General features: G+C 41.7%; 1 protein-coding gene across 1 annotated transcript in view; it reads right to left on the minus strand.

Moving 5' to 3' along the window:
• HOMER1 (homer scaffolding protein 1) overlaps positions 1-16,642 on the minus strand; it is a 192,469-nt gene that overhangs the window by 36,299 nt on the left and 139,528 nt on the right. Inside the window, exon 6 of the mRNA XM_019517739.1 lies at positions 800-956. Coding sequence (XP_019373284.1) covers positions 800-956 — 157 coding nt within the window. The remainder of the gene's footprint in view (positions 1-799; positions 957-16,642) is intronic.

The following is a 16,642-nucleotide window of genomic DNA, read 5'->3' on the forward strand; positions in this document are numbered from 1 at the left end:
GAAAGAGAAGCTTGCTGTGTATCAGGCATCAGAGGGGCTGCCAATAAGTTGCCAACATGAATTGCTTTTGTCTGTCATCATTTGTCTTGTTACTATGCGTAGTTGTGTTTTTGTTAAGTCAATACATCTTTCTTACCTTTCTACCCCCGACCACACTCTCAATCTAAACCCTCCACAGGCAGCTGGGACATCCCCCACCCGCACTCCAGTGCAAGCTGGACAAAGTCCAGCCCAACCTCCTTCCCCTGCCCTCTCCCCCTGTCCTATTGTGCAGACAGCACTGCAGCTGGGAGGGAGGGGGCAGGACTGGGGGAGATAAGCTGTGCCTGCAGCTCCTTGGCTGGATTGGCTCCAAATTGGAGCTTGATCCCCCACCCGCCCAAAGCAACAGTGAATGTCTGTTGCGTCGGGAGGGTTAGTCTAACTGGCAATTACTGTGAAGTGCCATGAGTTAGACCGGAGAGCTGCACATCTGTCAGCCCCATGGAAATGATATGAATCTGGATTGTATCCTTCAAGTGCTACACATCCCTTCATCAGTGTGAAAGTGACATTTCTTATTAAAGACTTCTGTGTTGCAGAACACTTAGCCCCATCTCATAGTTTTAAATAAACCCCTAAGGGAAATTTCTGAGATCGCTTTAAAGCTTGCGTAGTTTGGCAACTGCAATATGGCCTGATAATCCTTTGAGAGAATGCATAAACTCTATGTTTGATTTACTTCAAAATGATCAAATATATCCATTAACACCTCAATCTGGTGGATTTCAAGGGCCATTAGAGGTTTGCATGGACTCACCCGCTTATGAAGACGTTCTGCTTCCTCCTGATATGCAGCAAGCTGTTGTTTCCATTGTTTTACATTGGCAGTGGACTCCAGCAGAGCTGCTGTGAGCTTGGCATTGTTACCCTTGAGAGTGGCCAGTTCTGCCTCCCAATGCTTGCTGATTGTCGAACTAGAAACATAGATTAACAAGCATCATAATACTGTATGGCACCATTATAGCATCATCCTGATTTTTTTTTGGATCTTCATTGTTAAAGTGTTTTTTTTTAAATGTTCAAAATATACACCATCAAAAGGACTGCTTAATAAACTTTCTCCACTAAAAGGATCTCTTAATTTAGATTCTCCTACAGTAGTTATGCAAGCTGGCTTAGTTACTCAAAGGGCGCATCTATACATCACCTTACCTTGCTGTAGTGGCATGCAATGTTGCCGTATGACACGCTACAGCAGCGTAGCAATCATGTGAGTCTACACATGATTGGCAGCTATTTTGCCGTAGCAGCGCGCTCCCTCATTTTAGCTTGCTGCTACGATGAAGTAACAGTGAAAACTAACCACGTGCCACACACATGGTACAGTATGGGCTGTTACAGCACCGTGGTTTAGTACTTCCAAATTAGTACTTCCAAAAGGAAGTACTAAAGCACAGTGACGTGTAGATGCACCCAAACAGTTCAAATGTCAAACACTCAAATAACTAAAAGATAGATTTCTTAAAATAAACATTTCATTGTAGAAAAATAGCCCCCATAGTATACTTGAGTATATTTAGACAGATACTGAAACCCACAAAGTAGCTGCAGTGATTTTAACTACATAATAAAAAATCCTAATGGTTTATATACATATTGTAAAATTATTTTATAGCTTTTTCATTATAAATTATTATATCCTAAGAAAAAGATTAATTCAACATACTGGGTATTTTTACATGTCTTCACATGGCACCGGGTACTTTAATTAGTGAGCCGCACTAATTAAAAGCACCTGTGTGTCATATTTATCAGTGTCGCCACCTGTCCCCATGCTGAAAAAATGGTGGCGGGGCACTTTAAACTAAAGCTCATCGAATGTGTTTTATTTCAAAGTGCCCCGCCACCATTTTGTCAGTGCAGAGATCCACATAACACTGATACACGGGATGTGCAAGGCTGCCAGAGCATGTCAATTTCCATGCTCCAACAGACTCAATTAATCAAATCTGTTCCAACATGCTGGATTTCCAGTGTGTCAGAGCAGGCTCCCTGCATGTGTAGGAGCCCACTGATTTCAGAGAATGAATGGGGTGGTCTGGAACCACAGCTTAGCTTGGTTAATTTCAATATTTATAGTTCAGGAATAATGCAAGACCAAAGAAAGCCCTAAATAATTTAAGCTACCAACAATCAACACTCCCAAGCAAGTTACTTTGAACTTCCCTAACAAACATTGCCGTCATGATCACAGTTTTGCCAGCGACGAGATTTAAAACAGAAAAGGCCTGGGGATTTCCGGCTCCGACATTTCATGGAGTTATATTGGCAGGCCACTGTAAATAAACAGTCCTTGCCTTGCAATAACTGTTCCTTGGAGAATGAGAGTTTCAGCCGCAAGGACTGATCAAACAGGCATTACGCACATTGCTACACTTATAAGCACTACACATAAAGAAAAGAAGACATTGCAGACATGCATTAATGAATAAAAACTGTATTACTGTATATGGTAATATGTTTATTCTTACATTCTGTGGGCATTATAAAAATAGGCACTAATAGTTCATATCAAAGACATGGACCAAAAAGTATCTATCTTTCTCTGTGAATACTGTTAGGCATTCTGCCTTTTTAAGACAGGAATTCAGGGAAAATTTAGAAATAGATGTTCTCTGACCCTAGGCAAAAGAGGTTTTATCTGTGAATTTATGTATAATTTGAACTGTGTATATTAACTCACTCTGGGTCACCATTTTGCCCCCTGGCTTTTCTTTGTGTATCCCATTCATGTGTTCAGTTTATACTGCAGCTGGCAAACTTTACAGATGAGTTAGCGGACAATTTCTTAAGATTGTTGTTACATTTCAAATCAATCAGCAGTTTAATGCAAACATCGTCAGCATAACTCATGAAGTACACTTTAACTTAAAAACCGCCTCTTTCACTATAGCAGACTCTCTCCCTCCAAAAGGTAAATAGGTTTTTTTTTTCTTTTAAAAGAATAATCTTCCCTTTGATACTGGAATGCAAGTTAAAAAAAGAAAACCAAACCCTCTATCATGGCATTTCAAGACTCATCTAGTTAGAATCTTATCACTTAAAAATGTCTACACTATCACAAAGGAAAGGTTGTGACTCATTTTTGGAGGGAAGGCAAGAGAAATAAATGATGGTCAGATTTTCTTTACAGTCACGGCAGCATGACAGATGAGCAAAATCTGCTAAGGACACGCTTAAGGAAGCCAGCTCATTCACGTTTAATAAGTATTACTAACATTAAACATATGCACATTTCTTCCCGCAGGTCCTGACCTTACAAACACATAGCCACGTAAGTAATTTTATGTGCATGAGTAGTTCCATTGAATTTAACAAGACTAGTCACATGCATATAATTATTTAAATGTGTCAATGTGAGTAGGGTCTCAACGTCTTTTCCTCATTATGAAAAAATATATGTACAATATGTTATTCTTATGCTTTCAGTGCATGTGAAAGTTTTATTCAGAAGAAGGATTTATAGGGTCCTTAAAGACTGTTGTGATTACTTCATATTTAAAATGAATGCAGCATAAGTAATATATATATTTGTTTAACTTTTAAGTTCCTGTTTTAAGATGAAGTAAACTTACAGATAGTTAAGTTCACAGAATGTAGATTCCAGCTATCTGTACTTAATGATGTAAGTGTAATTTCTACTATGTTTATTGTACCTTGCACTTTTGTGCAAACCCCTCATTGCCCTGCCAAAAAAGTCTTGAACTATTGTGTTACAACTGAAATGTTTACATGAAATAACCCTGAAGTAGTTGTTTTCTAGAACATTAAACTTAGCATCAATTCTATTAGTGTTGCAGCTACAAAATATTTAGATGTTGCTAGAATTCCCACTGTATTTTGAAGAGTAACTTTCAACAGGACTGCATCAATATTATTTTAAATAATTTTTTAGGCATTTAACATATATAGACAATGTGAACATAATTATTTTAATGCAAAATTTTACTGTATACTGTATGCAATATAAACTAGTATTTTAATAAGGCATTTTACTGTTTTTTCTGTTTTTTTCAATACATGCATGAACTAAAAAAAAACACATTTCCTTGGAGGATCTAGTTTTGTTTTTGATGATACAGAATAACTTCACAACTATTTTTACATTTGTAGTTTTCTCTAATAAAATTCTACATCCTCTATCTTAATATGGCAATATGGTTTTCGTTGGATATTCATTTTCTTTCAGACATCCATTGGAACATATTTGAGCTTAAATATATGATAGAGTAAGGACCTGATTAAAACAGACACATCCTTCCAGTGGCAAATTACTTTATTCAGCTACAGGACAGTTTTATTACAGTCACGATGGCATTCTATCACTAAATTCCCTATGGGACCTTGCACAGAGCTCAACTATGTCTTCCACTAAGGTGGTAAAAATTCAGGAAACATTTAAGCTGATAATGTAAAGTGGTCATAACTGCTAATGCTGCCAGGAAGCACCGTTTAACAATAGCATCCATGGAAGAGTAAAACTGTCAAATAAGCTACCAAAAACACAAGGCCAGATCTATAAGTAAAGCAAATTGGAACTGAATACTTGCTGACTGAAATGAAAACATACCTGGAGGCTGAAATTCCAGATCTCCTATAAAATAGGTAAGTTACTTATAGTAACTAGAGTTCTTCAATATACTGTCTGCATACATATTCTGTATGCACTGTGTATGCTTGTCCTTTAGCTCAGATCTTTTTTGTCTCTGCAGCCACCCTACTCTGATTTGTGGGTGGGTCCACACCCATCAGCATTATGTAGTTCCTGCTTATTAATTTCCTCCTAACTGCAGAATCCCAAGGGGAAGAAGGGAAGAGTAGTTTATGTAGTATGCATGTGGATGGTATCTCTCAAAGAACTCCACTTAATGCAATATAAGTTATCTTTTTCTTCATGGGCTTGTTCATATGCACACTATTGTAGGGAACTCTAATGCTGTGCCAAGATCATCGGGAGGTAAATTTCAGAGTCCTAGGCAAAAAGTGACTGGAGGACTCCTTATTCAAACACAGGATTGCCTTCACAATGCTTAGTAGGGCTCTAAGTGACTGCCTTTTGTATATATATTGAATAAAGATATTCAGAAAGGAGGCCATCAATAACACTTGGGCTGCGTAGGAATGAACTGTTGTTCATTGGTGGATCCATCTTGGCAATCTTATTACAAACCTTGATGAAGAAAGAAGCCTATTTGGACAGTCCCTGGGAAATTGCTGTGCCTTTCTGAGAATAGATGGACAGCTTTCATCTGAGGTATGCTCTGGCATTCAGTGTCATGTATATGGGGGACGCCATATAGCCCAAGATGAGCAGGCAAATCTTGATTGTGCTTGTCAGACTTGTCTCCTTTTGTGTGATGGCATCTGCCACAACCAGGAATCTGGGACAGGTAACCTCTGGCTGGTAGTGTGTCTAGAGTGGCCCATATAAATCCTCTCCTGGCTTGGTTCTCCCCTGCCTGGTGGGTCCCTTTGCTTCCATCCCACCCATCACTGATGACTGTGACAGAAGTCCTGCGTGTTAGGGTGAATGATCTCCAACTGCATGGCTTCTGATCTCTCTTGGGGCTCAGGACAGTGCATACAGACTGCCAGGTGTTCCTTCATCATATCTCAAGGCTGTATGTGCAGATCATAATGAAGAATGCAATTACAATGCACTATATGTTAACAGAAGGTAGCATGAGCTCTTCACCCATGTGCAAGGAAGTGGTCAACCTCTGGAACTGGTGCATCTGCTACCAAATACATCTATTGACAGTGCATTTCCCAGGCCTTCAGAATACTGAGTCAGAGTCTTAGTAGGCATACTCTCACGAACTAGAAGTGGGAAGTCAAGAACTCTATCCTACAGGACTGTGATAATCTAAAAACTGACCCTTTTGCCTCCTGCAAAAACAAAAAGCCAGGTTTTCTGTTCCAAGAAAGGTTTCAGCTTGAGCTGGTTGTCCAATGTCTCCATCACCCCATGACTTGAAGAACTGTCAAATGCCTTCTTACCTCCAGCTGGTTTTGCAATTGCTGTGCCAGGTCAGCCAGGATGCTGAATGGTGATCCTACTGGCCCCAGTCTGACCAAGGTCTTTCTAGTTTCTGGACTTTTCATGTGTTTTCATAGAGTCCCAGAACTCTGCCATTACTCCAAGAGCTGTTCTCCCATGATGGAGTCAGTGGGTGATGGTGTGGAGTGAGAAGAACATTTCACCTGGTCCAGCACATCCTTTACCTCATGATCTGGATGCTAGATAGTCCTCAGAGATAGAAAAGGCTTGTATCCTGGTAGAAGTATACTAATTCATAGCAAGGAAGACTCCAGTAGACAAACATATCTGGCTAAGTGGATCAGGTTCTCAAGTTGGTATCACCCAAGGTGCTTATCTCCTTATGAGGCTTCTATCCAAGTCTCTGTATTGGGACCATATTCAATCCTGTGCATTTATTTCAAGTCTCAGTGAAAACAAATGCATGATGTCATTGATGGATGTCCTGCTACTTGCTAGTAAGAACTACCTTTCACCAGCCAGTTATCTAGGCATGGATACACTGTGATGTTGCTCCTGCTGAGGTGTGCTGCCACCATTATGAAGACCTTGGTGAAGACTCTCAGCTGACTGGTAAGCGCTTGTATTGACTATGGTCCTGGTACATGATGAACTGCAGATATTTTCTGCACAAAGGTGGGTTGATTATCTGACAAAATATATCCTGAAAGTTGTGAGATGCTAACCTAAAGACTGTAATGGGATGCCGTTTTCTTTCTTTTCAATTAAGTCATCATAAATTAACTGTAATAGAATACATTTCCTTGATACTGTTGCAAAACCTCTTCTCAGGTTTCTTAACTAGAAGGGAGGAGACCTCTTGTCATAGCAAAAATTGCAAAAAAGCTCCTTGAAAAGATACAGATAAGGGGGAAATCAGGATAGGCACAGTGCTGAACTGGATGGTGCAGCTAGCTTTGATGTTGTCTGAGAGAACTGGTGTAGTAATCTAGGCCATGCCTGGAATGAATCAAGCTGTCTCACAGGATCAGGGAAAGGAACAGGAAACCCTGAGTGGTAGACAGCATCTCCTGACTGTCCCACCAAAGGTTCTGTCTACAGTGTAAAGAGTACTGAGACAAAGTTGCAGGTGCAAATGGTTGTTTGCTTCTGTAGAAGAGGTGGCATTTCTTCAGGGGCTCATGAGGCCAATACATGAAAGGTGGGGCATAGGCAGGCTGTGTAAAAAAGAGTCACTGATCAGGAACAGTATTGCTTGTGTTTTCCCTACAGAGCAGATCTATAAAGAATGAGAAAGGAGAAATGCATCCTTTCAGGGTATGCATAGCCTTGCTGGTTTTGGAGTTGAAATGCTCTGACAATTCCAGTGGAAATTTTCCAGCAGAGTTCTGTACTTCCCCAGGAAAGCCTGAGCTCTGGAACTAGAATAACTGCTTCATCATGATAGCCAAAGCTACAGAGCATGACACGGTGTCTGCTACATCCAAACATCACCAGTATTGAGATTTTAGCCACAAGATGGGTCTCTGACCAGTGCAACAAATCCCTTGTGAGAGTTGGGCAGAGGGTTATCCATGAAGGCTGCAAACAAAATTGTACTAGACCAAAACACTTATTAATTTGCTTCCTCAAAATGAAGGATAGTGATTTTCATTCCAATTACTCCAATCTCTGGAGCATTTTATCCTTTCAGGGACTCTAGAACTGGTTATTTTTGTCAGCTGCTACAATTAAAGATCAAGGTGTGAGATGCATAAGGAAAAATTCCACACTCCCGGAAAAGATCTGATAGCTTTTATCTACTTTCTATGCAGTCAAAGCAAAATGGCTGGCATCTAGCATGTGCTCTTTGTTGTGTCCATTATAGCTTTAATGACTGGGATGGCTACTTTACCAGATGGCACTGCTGTAAAAGGTCCACAAGCCTATATTTAAGTTCTCCAATATCATCCATCAGAATGTGCAGTCCTTAGCCACCTAACTCAGGAGGTTCTGGAAGGCCCCAAAGTAGGCCATCTAAATTGCTCAAGGTGAAGAAAGTGCCTTCTTATTCACTGAAAAGTGCAGAAGACTGGGATCAGCAAATTATTTCACCCTAACAGTTGGATCAGAGAAGTCATCCTTCTCTGGATACAGGAAGCTGGAAGGTTGTGTAGGAGAAGTCTGTAAGGCTAAGGCTTTTGATGCAAGACAGTGGGATGTGTCCTTACTTTTCCCTGGATGAAGAGGCCACAGACAGAAGGACCATGTTAGAACAGTAGGACACAGCCTTGGAGCACAAGAAGCCATCTATCTGGGGCTCCCTACACCCCATGCTTCTTGGCAAAGGGACTCCTATGGGATAGGAATAGTCTAAAATGGAATTCTCCTTAGAATCAAGAAAGTCTGATGAGAAGAGTTTAAATGCCACAGCTGATGGATTCAGCATCTGAGATAGTTCCTCAGTCAGATCTGATGTTGGCAGTGATAGAAGGCCACTGGAAGAGGACTTCTGATTAAGGATTGGTGCTAGGGAGGCTGAGGAGAACAGTGGACATTCTGGTTCCAACTGAACCTCTAGGATACCTGAAGCCATGAAGAGAAGTAGCATCAGCTGAAAAATGCTCATGCCTTTGAAAACAGTCAGGCAGAATGAAGTATAAGAAAGGTGTTCAGTCATACTGTGTGCATCTATGCATGCGCTTTACTGTGGAGCAGACAAATTAGCTCTGTAGTAAAGCATCATAGTCTACACATGCACTGGAATTAGGGTGCAGTAAACTAATTAACTCTGCCATAAGTGCTACCTGACACTACTGTCTTACGGTGGAGTCATTATATGCAATCAAACATGTATGTACACAGGGACCAGCAGGCAAAAATTGTGCCCAGTCACTCTAGCCAGCTGGAGGCCAGACTCCTGCCTGACCCTCATGCCCCAGCCAGCCCCTCTGCTGCCTGACACTGCCACCTAGAGCCTGGGGCTGATCCCCCCAGCCCGCCTGTCAGCCTTGGGCTGCTCTGCCCCAGTTCAAAGTGCAGCTGTCCTAGGCATATGTATAGACACTGAGCCTGGGAGCAGTTGACTCTGGCTGAAACTACTCCAAAATTTATTGATTCACCTTTATTTCACATGTAAATGAAATAAATTTCACTGCGTTTCAGGGGAAACATGGGTGCTCATGTTGTAATTCTTGGTACTGCGGGGAAGACGCTGCTAGACTGCAAATGCAGTGACAGTTTGATGCTGGTAGAGATATCAAAAAGTGCTTGAGGCACTGGTTTTTATGCCTCTGTGGTACTGAAGTGGGATCTCCCAAACCAGTCATTGGTGCCTGGAGTTTTGCACCAAGGATACTTCCTGGCCCCAAAGTCTCAGGTGAAAAGAAGACAAGGCCTTCCTTGAGGAATCCCAAGTTGGGGATCTTCCCTCAATCTATCTCTAGGCCTAGGCTCACTGGAAGGGGACTTCTGAAAATGATCAGAGTATAGCCAACATCCAGGGATGTGAAACTCCTGTCCAGCTGTAGACTTGGCATGACCATTAGTGGCAGGCATCATCCCACTGTATTAAGTAAAGGAGTTTAAAGGAAGCCATACCAAGAGTAGACAGAACAGTATGGTCAATGTGAAGGCAAAAATGAAGCCTCATTCACTGTACACAAGCCATGGAGCAAAGGCCAAACATCTGTTTTCCTTAGAAAAATGAGGAAGGGGGTGGAAAGATTAAAACAGGACGAGAATTAAAACTGGAATAAAATTAGCTGACAGGAATCTAAAAACCGCTAAGAGGGGAAAATGTGTTCTGAAAAACTGGCTGTAGGTCAGCTAGTCTTGATCAGAGAGCAGGAGCTTCATTTTGAGCTAAAGACACCGGAGCAAGTAACGCCTGATCAATCTGATTTCCTTCTATGATAAAAAGACAGGCTCTGTGGATAAAGGGACAGCAGTGGACATGGTATACCTTGCCTTTAGCAAGGCTTTTGACATTGTCTCCCACAACTTTCTTATTAACAAGTTAAGGAAGTACAAACTAGATGAAAGTTCTGTAAGGTGTATTCATAACTGGCTAGATCATCATATTCAGTTAGTAGTCTTCAATGGCTCGATGTTTACTCTGGTGGAGGTATCAAGTGTGGTTCCCAGCGGTCTGTCCTAGGTCCAGTATTGTTCAATATCTTCAACATTAAAGGTTTAGATAATGGGATTAAGCACACACTTAGCAAATCTGCAGATGTCACCATGTTGGGCGGAATTGCAAACACTCTGGAGGGTATGGTTAGGATCCAGAATGACCTGGATAGACTGGAAAAATGGTCTGCAGTTGATCAGATGAGATTCAACAAGGACAAATGAAAAATCTTATACCTGGGATGGATTAATTGTATACATGAATACAGACTGGGGGATGACTGGCTAGGCTACCATATTGCAGAGAAAGACCTGTGGGTTACAGTGGACGTAAGCTGAATGAGTCAACAGTGTACTTTTTTTGCAAAAAAAAGCCAAAAGCATGCTGCATTGTGTTAGCAGAAGTGTCAGTTTCAAATCAAGAGAAATGATTCTTTTGCTGTATTCAGCACTGGGGAGGCTTCACCTGGAGCACTGTGCCCAGTTTTGAAGAAGGACATGGACAGATTGAAAAGAACCCATCAGACAACAACAAAAATGGTTAGGGGTCTGACAAGCAAGACTTATGAGGAAAGCCTGAAAGAACTAGTTATTTAGTCTGGAGAAGAGAAGTCTGATGGAGGATTGGATAAGCCTTCAAATACATGAAGAGTGATTATACAGAGGATAGAGATAACTTTTTCTCTGTGGCCACAGGGCAACAGGAACTAGGAGCAATGGCCGCAAGCTGCAGCACAGAAAATTTAGGCTGCAGGTTAGGAAGAGCTTTCTCACTCTAAGGCTGGTCAAACATTGGAACAGGCTACCTAAAGAAATTATGGAATTTCCATCCCTGGAAGTTTTCAAGAGCAGGTAAGATAGACACTTGGATGGGATGCTTCAGTCAGGGATGATCCAGCTTTGAGCAGGGGGTTGGACAAGATGAACTCATGATGTCCTTCCAGCCCTACCTTACTATCATCCTAGGTCAGTTAAATTGCCCTACCCCTGAATAAAGCAGGGTTAAAACCAGAGTGATTTATTAACTTGTATCACTCCATGAAGATATAATAGGTGCATCATAACAGCTTGTTTCAGTGTCCTTTGACATGGGTATGATTGCTTCACTTGCACTTACCCTTATACGGTTATTTTAAATCAGTGCTGTCCAAGTTGCCACTGACAGACCACACGTAGCCCACAAGGGGTCAAGTTGCAGGACCTAGACTCCCACCCAGCCACCCCTCGTCCCACTGTTCTGGGTGCAACAGCAGCTGAAGTTTCCAGGCTTCCTCTCCCTCATACAGCTTGTGTGTGTTGCACCAGGGATTGGTGCAGCATGGCATGATTTGATATTGAGCAGCACAGCTCAGAAAACTCAGGGTGAGGCCAGAGCCATGGGGTGCAGCTGTGAGGGGGTGCTGCCCACAGAGACATGCGATGCACTCGAAAGGAAGGGAGGAAAGGGGAGAATCAATGTTTTGCACAGTCCGGGGGCCTGTGACTTCCACTGGGGTGGGCTTCAGGGTATGCAGCCCCCAACCACTTAGAAGTTGGACAGCCCTGTTTTAAATTGCTTTAGTTAATCTAGTGAATGGTTATTTGGTCACTTCTTTTGGGTTAAACCAGGATTATTATGGGAAATCTTAATTGATTGGAAGAGATGAACCTGAAACAAGAGTGATATTTTAGAATATGGGGGCAGAGTGTTTAGGGCATTCTGCCATGCCTTCAAAACTTGAGTCTGAAACCTTTCTCTGGACTCATGCAGAATGCTGCCCCCAGCCAACCCAGCTGTAAACCAGCATCTGGTCATTCAAACCAAAGAGTCAAACAGTCAGCTAAAGAATCAAATCAGCCTTCTTGCTTCAGCAGTTATTCTGGCCCAAAAAATAATCACGGAGGAGTTGCACTACAGGCACCCAAGTCGTACGTGTCACAGTAATAGATCTCCCTTCTCCCTAAAACATGTGCTTAGTTCCCCCAAGAAAAGATTTTGACAAATGAATCAGTCAATTTCACTCGCAATGAATTATTTCATTACAGCAAACACTGGAATACACAATTCTACATTTGATTGTTTTAATGACTGCAAACAAAATTATACAAACAAACTTTCATGCGTTCTGAGGTTGTGGAACTTATAATGAATACATAATTTGAAATTCTGTTCAGGAGCTGGAAGGAAACTAAATTAAGATGCAATCTCAACCATGGGAATGACTTTTATGCAGTTCAAAGTTCAGAACACTAGCTGAATATAATCATACTTTCACATCTGGAATTCTGCATCACAGAAGAGTAATATAGTACAGAGCTGTCCAGCTGGTGCCCCACAGGCTGGGTATAGCCTATGAGGGGTTAAGTTGTGGCCCCTGGGCTCCTGCCCACCCACCATTCCCCCCACTATTCTGGCTGCAACAGCAGCTAAAGACTCCAGGCTCCCCCTCCCTTCTCTGGCTTCCATGTTCTATACTTATCCTGGAGGGGGCGGTATGGTGTGGCATGGCACAGCACAGGAAGCTTGGGGTGAGATCAAGGCCACATGGTATAGCAGTGGAGGGGAGGCACCTATTTAGGGAACAGTGCAGTAGAGGGACATCCATGTGGCATGCATCCCAGGGGTCTGTGACCCCCACTGGTGCAGGCTGCAGGATATGTGGCCCCCACCTGCTTAGAAGTTGCACAGCTCTGGACTACAACAAAGACTTTTCAGGACTAACTGTTGTAATGGTTTTGGAATGATACAATAAAAGAGCTACAGACAAAGGGAAAACAGACTATGTAGTGGATAATAATAATATATGAGCACTACTAGGAGGAACTAGTAGCATGGCAAAGAGGAAAGATGTTTTACAGATTTATGGATGCTTATAACTGTACATGAAACCATTTTTACAATGTCAATTGCCTCTAGGATCATAAACACCTGACAGAAGAAAAGAATTCAAACCTCCATTAGAAAGCTACATGATATTTTCTTTGGCTTTTGGTGTAGATCAAGTGTAGTGACATACTTGCTATCTAGGAATTTATTTTGTATTTTCAAAGTGGGGATTCAGTGCAATAGGTCTTTTCCAACTTCTAACATCTATGACCTTTAATAATTTGACTGTCAGTACAAAGCACTTCATGAGCAACTGCTAAATGTCATCACTTTGATTACTTGCCTTCATATCAGTGTATAACTTCGTAATTTTTTTTCCTTTAAGGAACTATGATCAATTAACAATGAACCTGTCCGCATCCTTGTTGGACATTAGAGTTATAATTTAAACAAGTCACTGAGGGAACAGCATTGCTATCTGTTTGTGTAGGACCACATGGGTGGGGCAGGCTTAAGAGCAACACTCCCCAGGATGTGGTGTAGACATGCTTAAATAATGAGGAATAGATATTAGGCTGTGCTGCCTACACCATCTCAAAAGATTCAGTAGTATCTCAGTTACTCCAGGCCAAGGAACAAATATGTGTCATTAAAGATCCTACAATAGGTGACTGGCAAGTAGTAAACCCTTAGAATGGTGGGACTAAAGAACAACAGCTGCATCACCTGGATAGAGATTAGAGTGCTGCTCTCTTGAACTTGGCATCAGATCAAGCAGCTAACTGCAGCACATAATGATTGACAAATGTGAGAGTATTGCTCCATGTAGCCACTCTGTAGATTAGATATTGGGATGTTCTGGAAGCAGGCAAAGGCTATTTCTTGAGTTCTGATGGATGTAACAAAGTTAATAAAAGAGAAGCAATCAGCTGGTAATACTGTGAGGTGCAATGTGTTGTCTGTTTTGATGATACTAGCAGTGAAACAGTACGGCTCTTGTAGTAGCTACCTTTAGCCATGCATATACTGGGGTGAGGGGAGCCGGAGAAGGTATTCTGAATGATGTTGTCCTGTTAAAGAACTCCAGAGTGGAGCTTCTCCTCCCCTCTACAGAAGACAGCTTTAGAAGAACACAGGTGAGGTACCTATTTGGTTCAAGAAGAACTCTGAAGTCACCCAGGGAATTAATTTTGCATGATGTCTTGGTGTCATTACATCTTTAAGCAGACAAGGTTATTTGGGTCAATCCGATATCTTTTATTAGATGAACTCAAATAGCTGGAAAAATTCTTCTTTGCAAGCTTTCGGGTACAAATACCCTTCATCAGGCAGAGAAAGTGTCTGCAGTTGGTCTGTGCTCTTCCTCTGCTTCCTCTGCCTAATGAAGGGTATTTGTACCCAAAAGCTTGCAAAGAAAATTTTTTCCAACTATTTGAGTTTGTCTAATAAAAGATATTAGATTTACACAAAGAACCTCATCTACTTGTGTCCTTAGACCAACACGGCTCCACCCTTCACCCCTAATTACATCTTTAAAGAATAAGATACAGAAGCTTGTTAACTTTTTCTAGCAGAGGTGACAGAAATCAGAAATACTATTTGGAGATAAAATATTGTAAATGAAGCACTTCTGAAAGAGGCTCAGTGGGAATGTCATACATTTTAGATGGATGAAGTGAAAGTCCCAGCAGGAAGATGGTGTCTACTTGGGGATAACTTTGCAATATACCTTTGAGACATTTGGATACTGTCTGATGTAAGACAGCAGTTTCTTGCCAGTGTTCTATCAGCAAACTTCCAATTCATCAGAGGCAGCAAATGTGGGTCTGGAGGAAGTACTTGACCCTAGTTTTACAACTGCTAATCTAGACAGTCTGGGACTGGGTCACAATGACATCAATTACAGGTCTGTGGGGTAGAAGTACTTCAGTCAGTATGGAGCTTAGGACAGGATACATGGTCTGATTTTGTCTGGATTTCATAATTGCCCTGAATTAGCAAAAGTAGTGGAAACGCATAAAGGAAATCCTAATTCCACTGAAGAAAGAAGATATGTAGTAATAATCCCATGCCACCTTCTCTGGAACTGAATCTTGGGTACTTGGCATTGTTCCTAGTGAGAAACAGGTCTCTCAGGGGAATTCCAAGCTGCTGGAATATTGACTTGGTGATAAATTTGTTAAGTGACCAGGTGTGGCTGGTGACAGACTGCCTACAAAGGAAATCCACCAACACTGATAACTCCTGACAGAGTTCTCCTATGCCATACTGATAATGTTTTTTCCCCAAAACTTAAATGTTTCTCTGCAGAATCAGAGGAAGAGGTGTCTCCTTACTTGTTTATGTAATGCAAAGCCAATACAAAATTTGCTGATATCTACAGTACTAATGCACTAGGTGGGAGAGAAAAGCCACACATGTACCTGGAGGATCTGAGCTTTAAGGTTATGTGCAGTTCTATGTCTTCTCACATTATCTCACACTTTAAGGTTATATGCAGTTCTATGTCTTCTCACACTATCACCCTTTTACTTGCAGATTTTAGCCACAGATCTACTACACTAGATGATGAATGGCTAGGGTCACAAACATATCTCTTCTTAGACATTTTTGTGGTGTACCCATTACCCAGTGAATTTACTTTGCTGGGCTGCATCCCCAGTGCACGAGGGACCATCCGGGGTGTCCCTTCCAATTCTTCTCTTTCTTTTTTGAACATCCAAATCGAAGTTGAAAACAAGAAAGCAGAGTTTTATACAAGACCCAAACTCATAGTATGTTTGATAAACAAGAAAAAGCAGTAGGCTGAATAATCAGCATGCTCCATCCTGGCACCACAACAAGAATGAAGTGAGCCATGGTTGGGTTACTCCAGCTTGAGTGCCCTTGCAAAGGGTATACACAGTGTCCCAAACAGCTATTAAAAAGTTTCTGAGCTCCCAGGAATGGAGGACAGGTGGACATACAGCATGCACATACTTGAAGAATTTAAGAAGAAGAATATAAAGCAAGAGGTAGATATGAAAAGGAGAAAGAATATTCTGAAAAATGACAGTTACAGAAAAAAAATTAAGAAGTGTGATATAGGCTACTGATCATCATATTGGCTACTGATTATTTCCCTCCTATTACTGTGATTAACTGGATACTATCCACAAAAGTAGTCTTACTGGATACTAGGGCTGTGCAAAGCTTCGACTTAATATTTGATTTGACAAATATTTGACATATTCGACCCTGAAAAGTGAAAGTTGAGTCAAATAGCAGCTGGTCGAATAGCTGTCGAATCAAATACTGGAAGTCAAATATTAACAGCGCGGGGCTGATACTGGATACTTGCCTATACTGGATTCCCTGTGGGTGGGGAAAAAAAAAGGAAAGTAAGGGGAGGGAGGGGGAGAGGGGGAAAGAGTGCTTTCATGACTGACATGTGTGGCTGGCCAGTGACCTGTCAGCATTCTGAGGTCTCTTCCAATCCCAGTGCTCTGGGGGAAGGCCAGAGAAAATGCATAAAAGGCAGCAGTTTTTCAGCTCCCCTGCTTTCTGCCTTGGGGTCAGTTTGAGCTGCTGGTGTTCTCCAGCACCTTTGTGTCAGACCATGACAGCTGGAAAGCCCTGATCTTCAACAGATTCCCTGCTTGTAACGCTAGCAACAGGGATTTCTGAGAACTTGGTGCTTTTAT

Source organism: Gavialis gangeticus, unplaced genomic scaffold, assembly GCF_001723915.1.
Source record: "Gavialis gangeticus isolate Ggan-Ray unplaced genomic scaffold, GavGan_comp1, whole genome shotgun sequence".
NCBI classification, from domain to species: domain Eukaryota; kingdom Metazoa; phylum Chordata; order Crocodylia; family Gavialidae; genus Gavialis; species Gavialis gangeticus.